The sequence below is a fragment of the Adiantum capillus-veneris genome, chromosome 21 (genome assembly GCF_014529385.1).
Source record: "Adiantum capillus-veneris isolate H3 chromosome 21, ASM1452938v2, whole genome shotgun sequence".
Classification (NCBI taxonomy): Eukaryota; Viridiplantae; Streptophyta; class Polypodiopsida; order Polypodiales; family Pteridaceae; genus Adiantum; species Adiantum capillus-veneris.
The window spans coordinates 7,627,171-7,649,529 of record NC_140951.1 but is presented as its reverse complement, the minus strand read 5'-3'; the positions used below and the strand labels follow the sequence as shown (position 1 = coordinate 7,649,529).

General features: G+C 43.5%; 1 protein-coding gene across 2 annotated transcripts in view; it reads right to left on the bottom strand.

The window, feature by feature from the left end:
- Positions 1 to 19,550, bottom strand: part of LOC147430508 (uncharacterized) — a 67,251-nt gene extending 47,701 nt beyond the window's left edge. The window contains exon 1 of one of the 2 annotated variants that reach the window (XM_086493127.1): positions 19,227 to 19,550. In XM_086493127.1, the coding sequence (XP_086349253.1) occupies positions 19,227 to 19,439 (213 nt within the window). In that variant the 5' untranslated portion in view covers positions 19,440 to 19,550. The remainder of the gene's footprint in view (positions 1 to 19,226) is intronic. The other variant, XM_086493126.1, reaches the window with a different exon arrangement.
- Positions 19,551 to 22,359: the final 2,809 nt, after the last annotated feature.

The window sequence follows — 22,359 nt, the reverse complement described above, 5'->3', positions numbered from 1 at the left end:
GAAAATCCGTGGTTCTTTCCTTGAGTGATACAAAACACTGCCAAAGCTCTAATACCAATGTAAGGTGCAACGGAAGTGAATGTTGAACTTTGCTCAAGATGAGTGCTCCAAACTGTGCTCAAGGTTCCTTTTACTTACGAAAAGGAGAGCCTCCGTTTAGTAAGAGAGTGCAAATGATCACAAACAAAGTGGATAAACATTGTGAATGAAGGTGCTGAGACTGAGAGATAGAGAGAGAAGAATACGACACCAAAAAGTTGTCAAACCCTCCTCCAAGGGCCCCACTCTCTATGGCGAGAGAGGTCTATGCTATGGTCCTTGTACAATGGTCTAGATGCAATGGACTTGCCGACGATGATGACGACGACGAGACGGGCTGAAACTGAAGACGCTAGTGGTTGAATTCTGCAAATCTGTTATCTGCTGAATTCTCACTCTATGTCCGCGACGACGGCGGTGACGACAACACGACGACCATGCGCTAAAAACGCAGATGTTGAAATCTGCGAATAGCGGGCTGAATCTGCAAACACTAACTGATTTGACCGTGCGGCGAGGATCTGCTGCAGGAAGGTGAGATCTACGAGGTTTGGGGTTTGCAATACGGAATCTAACTGTTGAAAATGCAAAACGCTGATGCAAGTGAAGGTTCTGACGGTGAGAATCTGCAAAACACAGATGGTAGTCTGCAATTGCAAAAACGCTGGGCTGATCTGCTGTCTGCTGCAAAAACGCTAGGAAATCTGCTGTGGATTTGCTAACGCCAGGCTATCTGCAAGTTGCAAAATGCTGGGGCTGATCTGCAAATGCTGAAAACGCTAGGTTGTCTTGATGGCCGAAAAACGCTAGGAGTTCCTGCCGGGGTCTTACTGAGAAGGTGCACTACCAGACATTGGGTCCCTGCTGCCTCTTCTGCCAGAAAGTGCTAGCGCTAGTTTTCTTATATATTTCTGTAAGGTGCAGCGGAAGTTAATATTGAACTTTGCTCAAGATGAGTGCTCCGTGATGTGCTCAAGGTTTCCTTTTACTTAATTACGGAAGGGAGAGCCTTCCGTTCCTTTAGTGAGAGAGTACAATGGACACAAACAAAGTGAATGGACACTGTGAGTGAAGGTGCTGAGACTGAGAGATAGAGAGAGAAGAGAATACGACACCACGGAGTTGTAAACCCCTCCTCCAAGGGCCCTACTCTTGATTGCACAATCTGATACAATGGCTGATGCAAATCTAAATGCTTGCTATGTCGATGTCGACGGTGTGGACGACGAGGACGAGACTATGGTTGAAAACTGAATGCTTCGAACCGGTAACTGTGGCACCAAATCAGGGGCTGATCTGCTAACTTGATGGCTGTAAAAACGCTCCTTCCTATCTGCTGAATTTGCTGCCTAAAACGCTTAGGTTGCTGGTCCTTTAAACGTTGGATCTGGCTGTCCATAAACGCTGTCTTTATGGCGCTAAAAGGCTGCTACAAAACGTCGATATGATGCTGCTAAAAACGCTACCAAGCTGATGTAAAAACAAGAATGGCCGAGTTGTAAACCCCTCCTCCAAGGGCCCCACTCTCGATGGCGAGAGTGGTCTACTATTGATTGCACAATCTGATACAATGGCTGATGCAAATCTAAATGCTTGCTATGTCGATGTCGACGGTGTGGACGACGAGGACGAGACTATGGTTGAAAACTCAATGCTTCGAACCAGTAACTGTGGCACCAAATCGGAGGCTGATCTGCTAACTTGATGGCTGCAAAAACGCTCCTTCCTATCTGCTGAATTTGCTGCCTAAAACGCTTAGGTTTCCGGTCCTTTAAACGCTGGATCTGGCTGTCCATAAACGCTGTCTTTATGGCGTTGAAAGGCTACTGCAAAACGCCGATATGATGCTGCTGAAAACGCTGCCAAGCTGATGTAAAAACGTAGATCTTGCGGGTGCAGAATCGCCTCTTGCAGGCTGGGAAAACGCTGATGAGGCTGGCTGAAAACGCAGATTGTAGGGGCTGAAAACGCTGGCCTTTTGAATGGAAAACGTCAAGCTATGGGGATTCTTGTCTTGCTTGAGAATCGGTCTGCTGAGCAATGCTCCTGTTGCCTCCTCTGCCAAAAAGAGGTAGCTTTGGTTTGCTTATATATTATCTTAGCAAAATTGCCCTACTTAGTTCCCAACAAAAGTCACTTAATAAATAAGTGAAAAATGTCAAAAATAGGGACAATAGGTTTAATGCACTGGAAAATTCCCCTGATGGATTCTAATGGATTATGATGGTAATGTTGATGATCATGCTGTGTGCAACCGGAGGATATGCATCTAATCTAAGTGACTGGACATGCACGGTCTGCGAACAGACTCACAAAAGTACCAGATCACTTCCTACTCTAGACTGACTTGACTGAACTGAACCCTGGTCATGCTACAGCTTGTCCACGGACACAGAGGGTTGGATGTGTCACGTGACAATTTCCTTAGCCAAATTGCCCTACCCAGTTTCCCAACAAAGTCACTTAATAATAATAAGTGAAAAATGGCTAAAATAGGGAAACTAAATTCTATGCACTGTAAAATGCTCCTGATGGGTATTGACTGTAATCTGATGATCATGTTGTGTGCAACCAGAGGAAATGCAACTACTCTAAGTGTCTGGACATGCATGGCCTACGAACAGACTCACAAAGGTGCCAAAACACTTCCTAAGCTGACATGAACCCTTGTCATGAAGTAGCTTGTCCACATGCACATAGGGTTAGATGTGCACGTGACAGTGGGAGTGGCTAATAAGTCCGGGGTCGGGACACCAACATTCTTCAAATAAAATTCCAATAGACTTGGGAAGCGCTAGTTTGCTCTGTATGCTCTTTGGTGAGACCGGTATAATTCCAAAAAAGCACACCCCTGAAGCTCTGATACCACTGTCACAAGACGGGCACCACTTGCCAATAGAAAAGAACAAACTAAACAAACTTTTAGCACTTCAATAACAATTGAACTAAAAGAGAGAGACGACACGGAGAGTGGCGAAGTTACACCCTAGAGAGTATTGGCCCCAAACCTTGGCGCCCCTTCGGTATTTCTTTATATTGAATCAACTGAGTACAATGTTGGTACTCCAATCCTTGCACCTTCGTACTGAAGCATGCCAGAGAATGAGCCCTTTGCACGTATTTAAAGGCCCTTGGCCTTGAAAAGCACTTACATAAAAAGCTATAAACTCAAAAGCAACTGGTCCAAAAGCATCTTGTCCAAAAGCTACAAGCACAAATTACGAAAATCCGTAGTGCCACGTCAGCACCTATCAACGCCAAACGCAAAAATCCGTACATTGCAACGTCATCATGTCAACATAAAATGCAGGATTCCGTACACCTCTGCCACATCATCAATCTTTACGCAATTTAGCATGTATGTGTGTGCGCGCGCGTTGGGTCCAGCTTTATTTTAATGCCTTTATGTCACTTGGGCCCCATCGAACAGGGTCCCATAAGTTGGTAGGACTTCTTTAAAAAATGTAAGTCAGTAAAACTTCTCTTGTTGCTTCAGCTTCTTCACTTGAAGTTTAGGCCTTTGAGCCCGGATCTACAGGTTGGCTCCCTTCTTCAGTGGCTTGACATGTCAACAATTTGTGACGCAGAGGATGTGCATACGATTGCGTTTAGGATGACATTTGGTATGTATGAGTTCTTTTGGTCTTACAAACATAGTCACAAGGGACGCGTCCCGAGGAGTGGGGTCGGGAGACGGGGCTCAAATGGATTTTTAATGTAAAACGAGAGCGGGACAGCAAGTGGGGACGGAAAAGAGGGACGGGAAGCCCAAAAGTGGGCGTCCACTATGACTATGCTTGAAAATGCTCCTGCTAGATTCAATAGAATGATGGATCGGATGTGCCGCCCACATCAAAAGTTTGTCGGCACATTCTTTGACAACATGATAGTCTACTCAAAGAATGACAAGGAGCATAGGCGTCACTTGACCATCATCTTCAAAGAGCTGCGCAGTCACAGGTTGCTCGTTAATCCTAAGAAAAATGAGTAGTTCTTGGAAGAGATTCACTTTCTTGGCCGCATAGTGTCAAAGGATGGTGTCCGAATGGATCTTGCCAAGGTTGAAGCAATTAGGACATGGCCAGATTTCAAATTTGAAGACTGTGCATGATGTTTGTAGCTTCTTGGGCTTATGCTCTTACTACAAAAGGTTTATCAGGAACTTTGTCGAGATAGCTTCACCCCTACATGCTTTGCAAAAGAAAGAGGTCACGTTCAAGTGGACACAAAAAGAGATTTCGCTTTTAATCTCTTTAAGAAAAAGATGACTTCGGATCCACTAATTGTGTCACCAGATCTCAGGAAGTCGTTTGTGGTCCAATGTTGTAAGGTGCAACGAAAGTGAATATTGAACTTTGCTCAAGATGAGTGCTCCGAACTGTGCTCAAGGGTTCCTTTTACTTACAGAACGAAGAGCCTTCCGTTCCTTTAGTGAGAGAGGACAATGATCACAAACAAAGTGAATGACACTGTGAATGAAGAGTGTTGAGACTGGGAGAGAGGGGGGGAAGAGAGAGAGAGAGAGAGAGAGAGAGAGAGAGAGAGAAGAATACGACACCAAACGGTTCTCAAACCCTCCTCCAAGGGCCCCCCTCTCTATGGCGAGAGAGGTCTATGCTATTGATTGCACAAATCTGGTACAATGGTCTAGATGCAATGGACTTGCCGACGATGTCAACGACAATGATGACGACAATGAGGACAGGAAAATCTGCAAATCTGCTAACTGCTGAATTCTAACACTGTGTTGACGAGGACGGAGATGGCGACGATGCACTGAAAACGCAGATGTTGAAATCTGCGGACAGTGGGCTGAAACTGAAAACGCTGGTTGATCTGACGGTACAGCGAGGATCAGTTGCGGGTAGGTGAGGTCTGCAAGGTTAGGGGCTGGTTCTCCGGTGTCTAAGTGCTGAAAACTGAAAGCGCTAATGCTAGGGGCTGATTTGTCATCGGGAATCTACAAAACTCTAATGCAAGATGCAAAAACGCTAGGCCTGATCTTGGATCTACAAAACACCAAGGTTGACCTGGGATCTGCAAAACGCCAGGGCTGATCTGGTGCTACTGAAAATGCTAGGCTGAAACTGCTGGTAAAAAACGCCAGAGGGTCTTTATGGTTGAAAACGCTAGGGTCTCCTGCCGGTGTTGCTAAGAAGGTGCACTGCAAGTTGTGGGAACTTCTGCTGCCTCTTCTGCCAGAAAGTGTTAGCGCTAGGTTTTTATTTATACCTGCTTTTAGCAAAGTTTTCCTACCTAGTTTCCCAACAAATTCACTTATTAATAATAAGTGAAAAACATATAAAATACGGAAAATGGGTTCTATGCACTGTAAAATACTCATGATAGGTACTGAATGTCATGCTGATGATCACGTTGTGTGCAACCAGAGGATATGCAACTTGTCACGATTGTGACTATGTTAACAGCAATACATCTACTCCTAGTTGCAGATACGCGAAGTGCCATGCCAAGCAGAACCCCTACGCTTGGATGGTCACACCCCTTCGCCCAAAAGACGTGCCTCTTCGTCAAAAGCCACACTCCTTCGACGACTGGTCACATCCCTTCGCTCTACGAGTGCGACTCTTCGCCCAATGGTTGCAACTCTTCGCCGAAAGGATGTGTCTTTACATCTAAAGTCATGTCTCTTCACTAAGAGACATGTCTTTTCATTTATGTCTCTTCGTCTCCTATATAAGGAGCCTATTGTACTCAGTTTTCAACAAGTCATCAATCAATCGAACACGGAGTCTTCTAAGTCTTGTTCTAAGTTCAGTTTCAATTTCTTAAGTCTAGTCACGTTTGTGACTTAACTACATTACAATACTTACTCGTTGATGCAGATACGTGAAGTACCATGCCAAGGAGGACCCCTACGCTTGGATGGTTGCGACTCTTCGCTCTAATGACATGCTTCTTCGCCAAAAGCCACACTCCTTCGACGATTGGTCACACCCCTTCGCTCTACGAGTGCGACTCTTCGCCCAATGGTTGTAGCTCTTCGCCGAAAGGATGTGTCTTTACGTCTAAAGTCGTGTCTCTTCACCAAGAGACGTGTCTTTTCATTTGTGTCTATTCGTCTCCTATATAAGGAGCCCTTGTATCACACATTCAATCAATCAAACGCAGAGTCTTCTTAAGTCTTTCTTTGAGTTCAATTCAGTTTCTTAAGTCTTAATCATGAGTTTAAGTACTTAATAGAGGATTAGTACCTAGAATCCTCACAGTGGTATCAGAGCAAATTTTTTCCCAGGACCCGAAGGTTGTGAGCCTCTCACCCTCGCCGCTACCCTCCCCCCCCCCCTTCCCGGAGTTGTATGGAAGAAGGAGAACGAATGAAATCCCCAAGATTTTTCCCTCTTTTCCCCCCGCACATGTGTTAAATTACCACTTTCGGGCAACACTAGTGTAATGCAAGATGCTCTCTTAAAGTCTCGGAGGTTCAACATGGCATTGATGGCGGTGCCCTGTCCCGTGTGACGCGTGGAGGTACTCAAACTAGTCCCCCCATGTCCCTTTTACCCTCTTGGAGCCTCTCCAAGTGATGCACCCCTTCGAAAGGACAACTTTTAAAACATGCCCTTTCACATGGAAATGACCTTTTTCTTTTAAAAAAAGTGACCCTGGACTTTTTTTTAAAAACCTAACCATTAGCACCCTCTCTCCTACCTCAAAAAACGGAAAAAAAAATAAAAAATTCAGCGACCCTCTTTGACGCGCGAGTATATCAGCCCCTCCCCTCTTCGATTGCGCGCAAGAAACCAACCCCCCTTCCCTTCCTTGGGTGCGCCTCATCACCAGCCACCCCCCCCCCCCCCCCCCCCCCCCCCCCCCCCCCCCTTCTTGCGCGTGATGTGGGCTCACGGTGTGCTCTCGAAGGCGGATTTGCATGGCTGTCCAGAAATTACAGCAGCAAAATACTTCAATTTTCAGCACCGAATGATCTTCTTCTTCGCCACTTTTACCTCCCAGGAGTGATGGTTATCAATCTCCCTTTCTAACGCTTGAGTACTACATGCTTTTTCAGCCCCCTCTGTGGTGAACAGTTTTCATTCCCTCAACAAGAAGGAACCCCTTTCATTGGCGTCCGAGCAAAGCCTTCCTTTTCATTAACGGTTCATGCTCGAGTATGGACTCTCACCTCTCATTGTGGAAGCAGCGGGTAGCTGCCTTGGAACAAGACATCTCCTCACTTACAGTGAAATTGGAGGCTATCCGGCGACAATTGCAACAACCTTTTGGTATCAAACAGTTTTCGACGGTTTCTCAACAATCTATTTCTCACCCTCAGCATGTTTCTTCAGAGACAACCCAACACAAACTCACTTTGCTTGAGCAACAACATACTCAGAAGCAACATTCTTTGCAGCATGACTGTTATAACAAGCCTCAACCTCAAAATGATCATCGGCAAAAGCAGCAACATGAAGCTTTCAGAAGATCTCCCCTTGAAGAGCATTCAACCTCTTCGAAGTGGGCTCACATAGTGGCACATATTTCCAACCCTAGTCAAGTACTCGGTCGTGAACGCCGCAACGCTGGACAAGTTCCCCCTTGCAAGCCATGCCATGCTCCTCTTACTCTGGAAGCCTTAATACCCGCTGATAAAGCTGAAGACTCAAGAGATTTTAGTTCATGTGTGGCATCCCAAACGCACACAACTTCTTTGGTTGTGGTCCAGGCAAAAACAAAAGCCTCGTCACCGCCCTTGCAGAATGAAGTCTTTGTTTCTGATGAGATAACTGATGCTGTGGTGAATCATAATTCTTCAAACTTGAAAATACCAATTCTTACCTTCAATGATACAAAGGATAAAACGGATACAAAATCTTGCAGCACGACTTCAGTCGCTGCAATTGAATATTTGGACACAACTTGTTTCACAGATAAACCTTTACAGATCGACGTACCTCCAAACACTACTATGTCTCAGTCTACAACATCCCTTCAGAACGATTTTACTGTTCCAAACAAACCAATGGAATACCTTACAAATTTCCAACCAGTGGTCATCACTCAACAGAAAACGCAAGTCAGCTTACCAATTTCACTCGAAGCATATACAAATTCAATCTTTTATTGGACAATGCAATGGGAATGGCCTATGAACTTAGAGAATAGCGGAATTAAGAGAACTAGAGTGAGCAATTTTGAGAGCATAGAGGGTGAACTTAATTGGTAGTAGCAACTCTATCATAACACTTAATTAACTAGGCATGAACAATACTTTTACAAGAGAGAGAGTGTAGAGAATATGACATCAGTTGAGGACCGGATTTATGTGGAGCCGGTCCCCCCTCCAAAAGGCATTTGTATTATAGATTCTCTCATTAAGAGAGACTTGGTACAATACAATCTTTGTGTTCCTTGAGACCTCCTTGGCAATATGAAGATGGAAGGTTCACACACCAAGCTTTTGCATAATTTCAACAATCAATCTTAGCTTGGAAACAATCAAGAACTTGTGAACATCATTAATCTTTGTGTTCCCTAAATCATTTTAGTGCATGAAGATGTATACTTTTATGCATCAACTTGTGCTTAAAGCAATAATTAATCTACCTTGCAATACAATTAATCTACTTGCATTAAGTAATTAATCTACTTGCAATAAGCATAACATGCACTTGTAGAAAGCATTAACTATCCCAAGCCTCAATCCCAAGACCTCAAACACCTTCGAAGGTGGAGAGAGCTAGCAGGGAATGAGGGTAGGGAAGAGGAAGAAGAAACATTTCATAGGAGAAAGAAGTAGTTCCTCACTTATCATACTCTTGTTGCTAGCATACATAATAGCATAGTAATGAAGAAGGAGGAGATGGCAAGCTTAAGCATTGAAGCATAGCTCTTGGTTGGATTTGCATTCCATAGCCAAGAGAGTTGGTGTAGGCTCTCAACTTCTCAAGGAGCTTGGAGAAGGAGATGGAGCTCTTGCACTTTGCATAGCACACAATGAGAGTGTTTGTGAGTGTGTGTGGGTGAGTATACCCCCTAAGAAACCCCCTAGCTTGCATGGTCGACCCCCCCTTGTGCCTCATGATGAAAGCTCATTGGACCCCTCCAGGCCTAGCCAATCACAAGCAGGAACCATTACAAGAAACAGGGGTAGCCTTGGGACAAGTGTCCCCCTTTCCCCTTTGAGAGAGAGGACTTGATAAATGCAAAATCAATTAATTAAATATTCTAAATTATCATTGGACCCCTTGGGTGGCCAACCAATAGGCTTCAGGCACACCATGAGGGCAACATGAGGAGGAACTTGACAAGTGTCCTTGCTGCCTCTTCAAGCTGGGGCTTCCCTTGTGTGTGTGTGTGTGTGTGTGTTCTCTCTCATTCCCCCCCTTGTAGGCTCGCCCCCCTCCTTGTAGGGATCTTTTTGACTTTGGATGAGCAAGCCCCTTAGTCATCAAGCATGACTAAGCACTTGAAGTAGGGGGTGTTCCCACAAGCATCTCAGGCAAGCATCTCAAGGCACCTCAAGCACCTTAATCATGTAGCAAGTCAAGCACCTCAAGCATGGAGCCAGTCAAGCACCTCAAGCATCTTAACCAAGCACCTCAAGCATGTCAAGCACGACAAGCACCTCAAGCTTAGGCCGGGTTCCCACCTCAAGCTCAACCCTAGCTTGCCTAAGGTCAAAGGACTTTTACACACATTATTGGAGGTCTTCAATGAAGCTAACCCTAAGGTCTTATGCTCCATTGGTTAGCCTTGCTCTTTGATAGACCATCTCTCATTTGGGCCCCTTAACCATTGGCCCCGTGTTGAGATAGATCTATAAGCACATGTCTATATCTTAACCCTTGTTCCCGTGTATTCTCCCACATTAAGTGATCAATTTAATATGAGAAAATCATTTGGGTTGGATAGATATTAATTTTTATGACATTACCTCTCTCTTGAAATCATAGTCGTCCTCGACTATGAGGTAGAGATGGTAAAGTCTCACCCATTAGTCCATTGGTCTTAGCGGGTAGAGGATCCATTTTTACCCTACGACATCATTCCAGAGTGGATGACTAATCCACTTGGTGCTTGAGAGACATTGTCTGCCGCAAGCATGTCTGCTCTTTTTAGTCCATATCATACTTCCAAAGTAGAGTGACAAGTTCTACTTGGTGTTTGGGAGACGTAGTCACCACAAACATGATCCTAAGTATGCATACTTTAAAATTTGTGCACAAAACATAAAAAGAATGTCCTATAAGACAAAAACATTGATCATTTAAAATGCATTTCTTTTACATTTGCTTACTCTTTTGTGTCATTGTAAGCATCATTAACAAGGTTCATATTATCCTTAAGCCATGTTCTTTACATGCATTTAGCATCTTTGAAAGGATAATTAAATAAGATACTGTCAGTAATCTTACCATTTCTTAATTCCTTGTCTTCTTGTTGAAGGATGAACTTGTGTTGGAGCTCCTCTGCTTCATCCTTGATCTGTGGCGGGTCTTTATTTGTGTATAATTTGCCTTGGGGAAGTTTAGTAAGACCCAACTTTTTTTTTTTCTTCTTTTTTTTTTTTTTTTTTTAAGGATAAGGCTCTTTTGTGCCTAACGGCAGGAGCCTCTTTTGCCTAGCTAATAAATGGATATAGCCTGTTTAATCTTGTAAAAAGATTCATTTTGATCTCGGCTATACTCCTTTGCAATGAAGATCTTCCCAGGTATCTTAAGCTACAAGGGACTTTTGGATCTTCCGTCTTTAGCCTCGAAAGGTAGTTTCTCCTTAGAAGTATGTTCACGTTATTAGAGACATACTCTTGTTAAGATAAGTACTTCTCTCATTTTGAGCATTGATCTACTTCGAATCACAGGCTTTTAGTAGATCAAGGATCATTAGTTTTGTAACTTTGCTTTTGGCCATCCGTTGGAATAGTAGGCCGACATAAGAGGATTACTCTAATTCTGATAGAGACTCTATCAAAAATTAGTGGTCATAGTAGGATTTTTATTCGACACAATTGGATGTTGGCAAGCCATGGTCCTTTTTTGATACTTCATCTTTTGGTATACCATACATTTTGAAACATTCTCTTGTATGTTATTGTTTCTTGGTAAGCCAATACAAGTATTCTTTTACTCCTAGCAGAGTAAATTCGAATTCCTCTTTGCCCCGCATATGGAAGGAGCATGGGAAGTAAGGAAGATATAGCCTATTGAGGTATGGAAGATAACCATCCTTTTACGTGAGTGGTTCTTTTTCTTCCATTTGTAAGGCTATTATCATATCCCTAAAGCCTGGGTTAGAAGCATATTTAACTATCATAAAACATAGCTCATTGTAAGTTGCTATTGATATCCTATCTACCCTTGGCCATTGGGAAAGTGCATCGGCTACATGATTGTGCTTGCCAACAATGTGAGCAATGTAGAATTTAAATTGCAAAAAGAAATTTTCCCACCTCATTTGATTGTCCGAGAGCTTGGTTTGCATCATGAATGGAGTCCGCAAGAAGTACTTCCATGTGTCTAGAGCATTTAAAACAGCTCATAGGTCTTTTTGTATATGACCAGCATTCGCTCATTGGAGTTGAGTCTTTGAATCTCGTATGCTATGGTATTCCCTTCTTGAAGCAAAGTTTTGCTCAAAGGCAATCATCCAGGCATTACATTGGACCTCAAATAGCTTTGAGAGATCCCATAAGTTGAGAAATAAGTTTCTCTTTAAACTTTTTAGAAGTATTTTTCTCTCTTTGCGGTCCATGTATACTTAACGTTCTTTTTTGTTAAGTCATGTATTGGACCTGCTATAAGCATGGATTTTTCCTATGAAGCATCTCTAGTATGCACTCATACCTTTAGAGCTTTGCAACTCACGTAGATTCCTTGGATTAGGCCATCTTTTATTACCTCTACTTTTTGTGGATCCATAGAAATACCACCTTTAGAGATAATGTGACCTAATTATTGAATCTTTCTCGAAACTTACCAGTCCATGTTATTGCCTTTTCGAACTCTTTCGAACTCCTCTTGTGGAGCTTGTAAAGCTCAATAAGGAGGCTTATTAGGCAGTGAGCTTCATGGTAAAATCTCCATTGTATGGCCATTGTCCCCTCATTGTGGAGATAGCTCACGAGGATATCATCAATAAAAACATTTTGGAATCCATTTAGGAATTTAGACAATTCTAATTCCTCTTGATTCCCGTTTTTTTTTTTTTTAATTTAATAATATTGTTATTGGTTGAAACATTAAATTCATTTACAGACTTTCTAACAGAAATCATGTATATGAAAATATAAATTTTCATTACCTTGTGAAAGCATGCATATTTACAAGGAATAGGATACTACCCGATTCATAAACATGTATGTACATATCTCCTAGCATAGGAAAAACAAAAGCCTTTTTCTATAAGCATCCTCTTTTGGAGTTTCCAACACAGAAACTCAAGGTGGCTTGTTGCGTGCATTTCTTTGGGGACAAGCACGATAGACATGCCCTTGTTGTCCACACTTGTAGCATTTGTTATCCTTACGATAACACTCTAGCTCTATTGCAGAGAGTTTATTTTTACCTTTATAGACTCCTTTCTCCTTAACTTTGTTATCGGTGTTGCTAGAGTTGCCTTTGGAGGAAGTTTGAGCATTATTCCTCCCTCTAGGCTCATTTTGATCCTTCACTTCCATGGATTTAGAGTTTCTCTCAACCCCTTGTTGGGAATCGATTTGAGAGGCGACCATAGTATGGTGTATGACCGCCGATATGGTATTAGGCCTTTGTGAGTTAATATACTCGGCCTTCTCTTCAAAAATACCCGCACATAATTGTTGCTCTTGCTCCCCAAAGTCTATCTTTTTGTAGATAGTGGCTTTGAGAAATAAATCCCAAAACTTATCTACATACTTTTGGATAGACTCGTAGGGAGAGAGTTTCAAGTTTTGCCATTCTGTGAGGACATTATCTTGAGCGTTGCTTGCCAAAAACTGTTTTATGATGGAGGCTCTTAAAGCCTTCCATGTCTTTGGAGCTTTTCTTTGGGCTCGTAGGCTATCCCACCATTGTCGAGCAGAACTTTGGTAATGCATAGATACTTGACGCAGTTTAGAGAACTCTGTGAAGCCCTCATCACCAAAGGCCGCATCAAGCTGTTGGATGAAGGCCAAGACCTTGTCCATAGCACCAAAGGTGCCAGCATAGGCAAGGAAAGTGGTGTTCTTCCCTCCCTCTTTGAACTTCTTTAGCTTCTTGGACCTTCTCCATACCGGATAGAACTTGCGATGGCCTTTCCTCTGGGGCTCTTTGAGAGAAGAGCCGCTACCTTCATTGGAATATGAGGAAGTTGATGAAGATGGAGAAGAGGGTGACCTCTTTCTCTCATTTTCCTTTATTTGGTACCTCTCTTCCCTTTTGTGATAACGAGGAGGAGGACTTTGCAGTGATCTTTCCCCCTTGGGGGAAGTTGGAGATCATTGAGGCTGCCGTCTTCTTGGAGCCATATCTTTGGAAGTATTGAAAGACTCACTTCCTTCTCCTCCTCTTGGTGAAGGCTCTAAAGTAGAGACTTTGTCTTTCTTCTTGGATGGAGGTAAGCCCGCTAGTAAACATTTAAGCGCTTCGTATGGGTTCTCCTCTTCTCTCACCGTAGAGAGCCCTCTCTTGGAAATCTCATGAAGAGACTTCTCAGGTGCTCTCTCTTTTGGGGGAGTTTGGAGAATCCCATAACTATGAAGTTGTTGGAAAACTTCACATTACCTTATTGACGGGTTTCATATCATGGATTAGCAAGCGAGAAGAAAAGCGTGTCGCCCTCGAAGCCAACTTTTCTTTAACCCGCAAAGCCAAATCTCCTAAGCCTCATTAAAAGCCTTAATCAATCATAAATCTCTCGAATCCCTCAAGCTTAAGACCATAAGCCATCCTTAACCTCTGTTAACCTTCATAACCGAAAGGTCGTAAGCTATCAAGAGTGGAATTAATCCTCATCTCTCGGAGCCATAAGCCAAGATCTCTAAATCGAGCCTAATATCAAACCATTAATGGAGACTAACCTAAGCCGAGATTCTAATCCATCATTAGCCATTTGAATCGGGAGGTAGAAGCCAAATCTGACGGCCATTGGAAGGAAAAACTCTTGAGCCTTACCGGGAAGAAGCAGGAATGGGTTTGCCATAGCTTGTTGAATCTTAGAAACAAGACATTTGATAAGCATGGGAGCATCATCATTAGCACTTTCATGTGCAAAATCAAAGTTATCAATGTTCATTCTACTCTCTTGATTATTGTCAGCCATGTTAACAGAATTTATGCATGTACTTAGTGTATGCTTTGGCAATTCAAAACCTTAGTTGCCACTCCTCTTAGCCTTTGAAAATCGGCTCTTAAGTATCTACACCCACGGCTCAAAGTGGTTAATTATAGAGAGTAGAGGAGTAGGTCTAACATAGCAGAGTTGCCAAGGGCTAGCTCCTTTCGGACTTCTTATGGCTCAATAATGGTAAAGCCGTAGGCAAGTCTAAAAAAGACTCCATTATTAAGTCCAAAGCTCCCGAGGTGTGCACCATCCTCCACATAGTGGGCTTCACAAAACAGATATTAGATCCCAGTTCCACTTACCCTATTATAATTAACAACATCAACCATTTATAGGCTACTTAAGGACCTCTCTTCTTAAGTAAAAAAAGAGAAACCAAATACTTTGATACCAATGTAATGGGAATGACCTATGAACTTAGAGAATAGCGGAATTAAGAGAATTAGAGTGAGCAATTTTGAGAGCATAGAGGGTGAACTTAATTGGTAGTAGCAACTCTATCATAACACTTAATTAACTAGGCATGAACAATACTTTTACAAGAGAGAGAGTGTAGAGAATATGACAACAGTTGAGGACCGGATTTATGTGGAGCCGGTCCCCCCTCCAAAAGGCATTTGTATTATAGATTCTCTCATTAAGAGAGACTTGGTACAATACAATCTTTGTGTTCCTTGAGACCTCCTTGGCAATATGAAGATGGAAGGTTCACACACCAAGCTTTTGCATAATTTCAACAATCAATCTTAGCTTGGAAACAATCAAGAACTTGTGAACATCATTAATCTTTGTGTTCCCTAAATCATTTTAGTGCATGAAGATGTATACTTTTATGCATCAACTTGTGCTTAAAGCAATAATTAATCTACATTGCAATACAATTAATCTACTTGCATTAAGTAATTAATCTACTTGCAATAAGCATAACATGCACTTGTAGAAAGCATTAACTATCCCAAGACCTCAAACACCTTCAAAGGTGGAGAGAGCTAGCAGGGAATGAGGGTAGGGAAGAGGAAGAAGAAACATTTCATAGGAGAAAGAAGTAGTTCCTCACTTATCATACTCTTGTTGCTAGCATACATAATAGCATAGTAATGAAGAAGGAGGAGATGGCAAGCTTAAGCATTGAAGCATAGCTCTTGGTTGGATTTGCATTCCATAGCCAAGAGAGTTGGTGTAGGCTCTCAACTTCTCAAGGAGCTTGGAGAAGGAGATGGAGCTCTTGCACTTTGCATAGCACACAATGAGAGTGTTTGTGAGTGTGTGTGGGTGAGTATACCCCCTAAGAAACCCCCTAGCTTGCATGGTCGACCCCCCCTTGTGCCTCATGATGAAAGCTCATTGGACCCCTCCAGGCCTAGCCAATCACAAGCAGGAACCATTACAAGAAACAGGGGTAGCCTTGGGACAAGTGTCCCCCTTTCCCCTTTGAGAGAGAGGACTTGATAAATGCAAAATCAATTAATTAAATATTCTAAATTATCATTGGACCCCTTGGGTGGCCAACCAATAGGCTTCAGGCACACCATGAGGGCAACATGAGGAGGAACTTGACAAGTGTCCTTGCTGCCTCTTCAAGCTGGGGCTTCCCTTGTGTGTGTGTGTGTGTGTGTGTTCTCTCTCATTCCCCCCCTTGTAGGCTCGCCCCCCTCCTTGTAGGGATCTTTTTGACTTTGGATGAGCAAGCCCCTTAGTCATCAAGCATGACTAAGCACTTGAAGTAGGGGGTGTTCCCACAAGCATCTCAGGCAAGCATCTCAAGGCACCTCAAGCACCTTAATCATGTAGCAAGTCAAGCACCTCAAGCATGGAGCCAGTCAAGCACCTCAAGCATCTTAACCAAGCACCTCAAGCATGTCAAGCACGACAAGCACCTCAAGCTTAGGCCGGGTTCCCACCTCAAGCTCAACCCTAGCTTGCCTAAGGTCAAAGGACTTTTACACACATTATTGGAGGTCTTCAATGAAGCTAACCCTAAGGTCTTATGCTCCATTGGTTAGCCTTGCTCTTTGATAGACCATCTCTCATTTGGGCCCCTTAACCATTGGCCCCGTGTTGAGATAGATCTATAAGCACATGTCTATATCTTAACCCTTGTTCCCGTGTATTCTCCCACATTAAGTAATCAATTTAATATGAGAAAATCATTTGGGTTGGATAGATATTAATTTTTAATTACAGACAAAGCTCGAAGTTACAAATGACTTTGACAAAAGTACTAATCAAGTTGCAGATGTGATACTGATACTTTTGAAAAAGATGAGACAAGTTGCAGATATGATCAGTTTTCAGCTTGGCAAAATAGTCATGATCAATAACAGTGCCATGACGTGGGAATTAACAAAAAGAGCTTTGGATGCAGAAGCACAACAACAATACATTTCCTCCTCCTGGAGTTTCTACAACTACCCTGAGTTTTATTTTAAGAGGAAGGGAATGTCACGTTTGTGACTTAACTACATTACAATACTTACTCGTTGATGCAGATACGCGAAGTGCCATGCCAAGGAGGACCCCTACACTTGGATGGTTGCGACTCTTCGCTCAAAAGACATGCCTCTTCGCCAAAAGCCACACTCCTTCGACGAGATTGGTCACACCCCTTCGCTCTACGGGTGCGACTCTTCGCCCAATGGTTGCAGCTCTTCGCCGAAACGATGTCTTTACGTCTAAAGTCATGTCTCTTCACCAAGAGACGTGTCTTTTCATTTGTGTCTATTCGTCTCCTATATAAGGAGCCCTTGTATCACACATTCAATCAATCAAACACAGAGTCTTCTTAAGTCTTTCTTTGAGTTCAGTTCAGTTTCTTAAGTCTTAATCATGAGTTTAAGTACTTAATAGAGGATTAGTACCTAGTTTAAGTACTTAATTAAGGATTAGCGACTAGAATCCTTATAGTGGTATCAGAGCACAAAAGCACTAAAGCACTAATCAAGTTGCAGATATGACCAAGAAGAACCACTCAAACAAAAGCCTTCGGAACTCAAAATTTCTCACCCAGAGCATAGTTTCTCAGAGACAACTAGACGCAAAGTACCTTCGTGCGAGCAACAAAAGTCTCAACATGAATGTTCTTGGAAATGCTACAATTCTCAACAGTCAACTTCTTATTGGAATCATCAGCAACAAAAGAAGCAATATGAAGCTTCCAACACATCATCAGCAATATCAAGATGGGTTTACTTAGTGGCACATATATCCGACCCTAGTCGAGTACTCGGTCGTGAACGCCGCGACGTTGGACAAGTTCCCCCTCGCGAGCCAAGCCCTACATTTAAGTCTTTCTTGTCTGATGGTGGTAAAGTTGAAGATTTATTGATCCTTTCCTTGTGCAAGAGGATCCTTCAGAGGTCTAAGAGGCAACAACTCCCTCGACCTCTCCCTTCTCAATTGGAAGCCTTAATACCCGCTGAGAAAGCTGAAGATTCAGAAGATTCCAGTTCTTATGTGACAACCAACGAACACATAAACCTTTCTTTGACCGTGATCCAGGCAGGAAAATTTGCCTCGTCACCGTCCTTGCAGAATACAGTCTTTGTCTCTAAACAAATACCAAATGCTATGGTGAATGATAATTCTTCAAACTTGAAGACTCCAGTCCTTGCCTTCAGTGGTGCAAAGGATAAAGCGGATACAGACTCTTGCAACACGACTTCAGTCGCTGCAAATGAATCTTTGGACACAACTTGTTCCACAGATAAACCTTTACAGATGGATATACATGATGCCCCACTCGAGGGCTTTTCATCTGTATGTACAATTGTGTGGGTTCGTGCACGATTGCCAAGGCAAGAGCCAGTTGCACAGGTACTAGATTAGCTAGTTGCTAATCCCCCGCAGGTACAGGTGAATTCAGAGAGATTTCACACGAGAAATCTCGTCCGATTCAAAGGGCAAGTAGCCCTATAGGTGTGGGAGCTCAAAAGCTTGCTATGGATGCGACCAACACGCGAGACAAAGCCCAAAACAGTAAAATATAGCTTGCTATGTATTTTAGCAGGTTTAGGGTGTTGACCCTAATTGATCCCTAATACCCCTAGGAGCTTCGGTGGAATGTTAGCCCCAAATGTGATGACTATAACTTGATTCAACTTACATTTTTTGCAAGGCATGTATGCCGTATGTATACGATTTAGTCATGAGCATGACTAAATGAATTCCATTTGTGCTAATCTACATTTGCTTTGACACTAAGAGAGGAGTATACGATCGACTGCTAACAGGGCCACATGTACGTAGATCTATATATGTGTGGACTGCTGGCATGCTTTGCAATTTCTATGCTAATCAAGTACACAAGTTGCTTTTATGTAAGAGATGTCTTTTGTTTGCTTCTCATGAGTTTCTTTTAAACAAGAGCTACAAAAGAGGGGCAATAGTTGTCCTTAGAAGAGAGAGTAGGTACAATAGTGCCTATTGTACTCAGATCAGGAGAGTAGTTTCTCTGAGTAGAGAGGAGTTATGCTTTGCTTGATACTCCAAGCAGAGAATATAATATAAAAATATCGCCTGCCGTGTCTACCTTAGGGGCCAATGATCAGAGAAACCCCGTCTTTCGAGTCTCTTGCAGATGTTTCTATTTGGTGTGTTGCAGTTTCAAGTGGTGTTTCAAGTTTGTTCGACTCTCTACATATTGTTCCAACGGGTCGCAAATATCACATGAAAGGGTCGGTTGGGATACACATACACCAAGAACCATGCACGAAGAGCACAAGTGACAAGAAAGATGAATTGGGCTAAATCAGCCCTTCTCAACCAGCTCATTTACAAAACTCATAAGAATATCTAAAGGTCTATGTCAAGCACGTAAGGGCTGTGCCATTACCAAGTCGTTCAGTCATTTATTGCTTGCATGAGACTCGCACGTGCATGACCAGGCAGAAATGAGCTCTTACTGTTCATGATTCGGGAGTACTTACAAACTCGAGACCAAGTCCACGGGATGCGCCAGTGATGAGGGCAACAGGCTCGTGATATTTATTGAGCTGGGCTTCGTCGTTTTCAACCACAGCGGCTTCGTCAGGGTCTGAGAAGAGGCTGCAGAAGGAGGCTCTATAGATAGGTGCTCTGTTGGACATGGCGGGCGACGCTAGGCGCCTTCCCACGCCCGCAATCGTCTTGGTCAGGACCATCTCTCGCGTGGGTGCGCGTTGAGCTTCCTTCGGACGGACGAGAGAGAGAGAGAGAGAGAGAGAGAGAGACAGAGTGATGGGACGGAGCTTGGCTTTGTACTGAGAAGATGAAAACCATATTTGGGAAGGAAAATTTTACATAAAATCAACTAAATCTTGAAATTTGAGCCAGCCTCCCTGTGAAAATTTGAGGCGTTCATATGAGGCGGATCTACCTTTTATATTTATTTGAGCAGGTTTTTTTTACCAAATAAGCATTTGCATTAATTAGAGAGACAAAATGTTACATCTGTTCACCCAAGGAATGGGTAAATAGGGAGTATACAGCGGGGTAGTACCCTTGATAAACAGGAAAGGGGTAACTGCCGATTCTTTTGTCGATTGATACCAAAAAATTGCAAAAAGGGCCAAATTTTCCTTTGCAGGGTTTATAGCCAGTCGATCTCGTCTTGCAGCCTGTTGGCGAAGTTCACCGCTTCTTCATATTTGATTGCCAGCTCTGCCACTTCATTCCTCATTTCTTGCACCCAATTGTGGATGGTGTCCAGAGAGTTGTTGTCAATCAGCATGCTCTGCAGGTTGCCGGTACTTCTTGTGTACAAGTCAAGGGAGTCTCTCAGGACGGCCATCCTCTGTTGGTAAATCCGCATTTGCTCGAGCTTTAAGTTGGCGTCCTCCACAGAGCACCCGGCATACAAAGATTTCACACTGGGGGGTTTAAAGTTAGGAACAAAGATGAAAGAGTTCCTAAGCTTCCAAATTATCCACAAAAATTCGGCCCTAAATCTATTCCAGAAGTTAGACAGCACGCCCATTGAGTCTCCTATGAGCAGTTGTTTCCAATCCATTTGGTAACCCAGGGTGTTGACTAGCGGGGCTAGAATGGGGCGGTTGAAGTGGCAGTTGAGAAAGAGGTGGGGAATGTCTTCCACCGTCCGATTACAACGTTTACATATACCATCTCCCTGGTTTGCTTTTTGACTTCTGGCCCCAGTCCACAAGGCTTTGTGGAGGATGAGCCACAGCAAGACGGCCTGTTGGGTTGAATACTTTTGTTCCATATCGACTAGAACTTGAAGAGCCATTGCTTTCTATCGAGATGAAGTCCCCACCTTCTGTTGAGGGTGACGTGGAGAGGAGGGACAGGCTCATAGATGAAATCTGGAGGGTTGTTAAGAGTACACCCTCCATTCCATCTAATGCACTTAGCTGATGGGGTGACATCGGCTTCAAAGATCCATTGGAAGCTTCTCGGGAACTGCTGGATTCTGGTTTCCAGCAATTGGACTTCCCAGGGTTGGAGAAGGCCTGTCAATATAAGTTGCTCGTTGGTGAGCCAGGAGTGATTGGTGTTGCACCACAGATCCTCCCACACTCTAAAGCCTTTGAGGTCAATTCTCTTGGCTGTTCTGGCCTGTTGGATGGTGATTTTTGGGATAGGGTCCCTGGTCCACCAAATCGATTCCTCCTTTCTGATGCTCTAATCCTTTATGTGCTCCTGGCTAAAGCCCAACATAGGCCTTCCCCTCTCCCAAGCTTGCCACAGAGATGTGAGGAGAGTAGACCCAATGGGGGTGATTTCTTGTGTTCCAAAGAACACTGTGATCCACAGGAGGTGGCACCAGAGTTTTTGCCCTTTTATGTGGAACCTCTTGAGGTGTCTGAACAAAAGGCAGGCCCATTCGGCTTCTGGTTGTTCCAGAGCTCTGATTACAGTTTTGATAGCTAATTTGTCAACCCAAGCACATATGTTTCTGACTCCCAATCCACCCAAATTCTTGGGCAGTATGCAAATTTCCCACTTGACTTTTGCTCCCCCCTTGTTTAAGGGGTCCCCTGCCCACAAGAAGTTCCTGCATATCTTGCTGATTTCCTTTTGTTGGGAATCTGGGGGTCTGCAACAGCTGAGGAAGTAGAGAAGGTAGGTCGTGATGAAGTGATTGATTACCAACACTCTTCCAGCAAGGTTACTTTGAAATCCCTGCCACCTGTTCAGTTTCCCTCTGAACTTTTCCAGTACCCAGTCCCATCTTTGTTTCATAGAGACCCCAAACCCAAAGGGGATGCCCAGAAGCCTGAAGATTTGCCCTTCTTGGATGACTTTACATCCCTGTTTAGCCATCCAGTTTGGAATGGGGGAAAGAAATGCTCTGACTCCAGTTTTTGCATGGTTAACTTTGGAGCCTGAAGCAAGGCAGAAGATGGAAATGGCCTTCCAGAAGTTCTTGAGGAACACGTCCTCATTTTTTACCAATCCGTTAGTGTCATCTGCAAATTGAGAAAGACGTTGCTAATTTTGAGAATTGGGGAGGGTGACCCCCTTGATCAGGTTGTCCGACATCCAGCCTTTGACTAGACAATTCAAACCATCCCCTGCAACAGCAAATAGGAGTGGAGCCAGTGGGCAGCCTTGTCTGACTGACCTGTTGAGGCTGAAGGCCTCAGAAAGAAGACCATTGATGGCCACCTTGGCATGGGCATTATCGAACAGGGTTCTGACAAAGCTCACTAGGTTGGCCCCGAATCCCATGTGGCTCAAGCTATCCAGGATGAAGGACCACTCCAGCCTGTCATAAGCCTTGTCGTAGTCGACTTTGATGAAAAAAAAATCTTGGTTGGATTCTTCTGCATGCTCGACTCCTTCCCACATTGATATGACAACCTCTAGTATCCTCCTCCCTTTTATAAACCCCTTCTGTTCTTCATTAATCCATTTGGAGAGATGAGTGGTTAATCTGTTGGCAATGGCCTTGGCGAATATCTTGTAGCCAGTTGTCAACATGGTCAACGGCCAATTGTTGAGATCATCCTTCGACCCTCTTTTATGGAGCAGCTTGATCACCCCTGTATTTAAGAGGTTGGGCAGGGCTTGGAACTTCACCGACTCTTCCCAGACTCTCAGGAGAAATGGAGTTAGGAG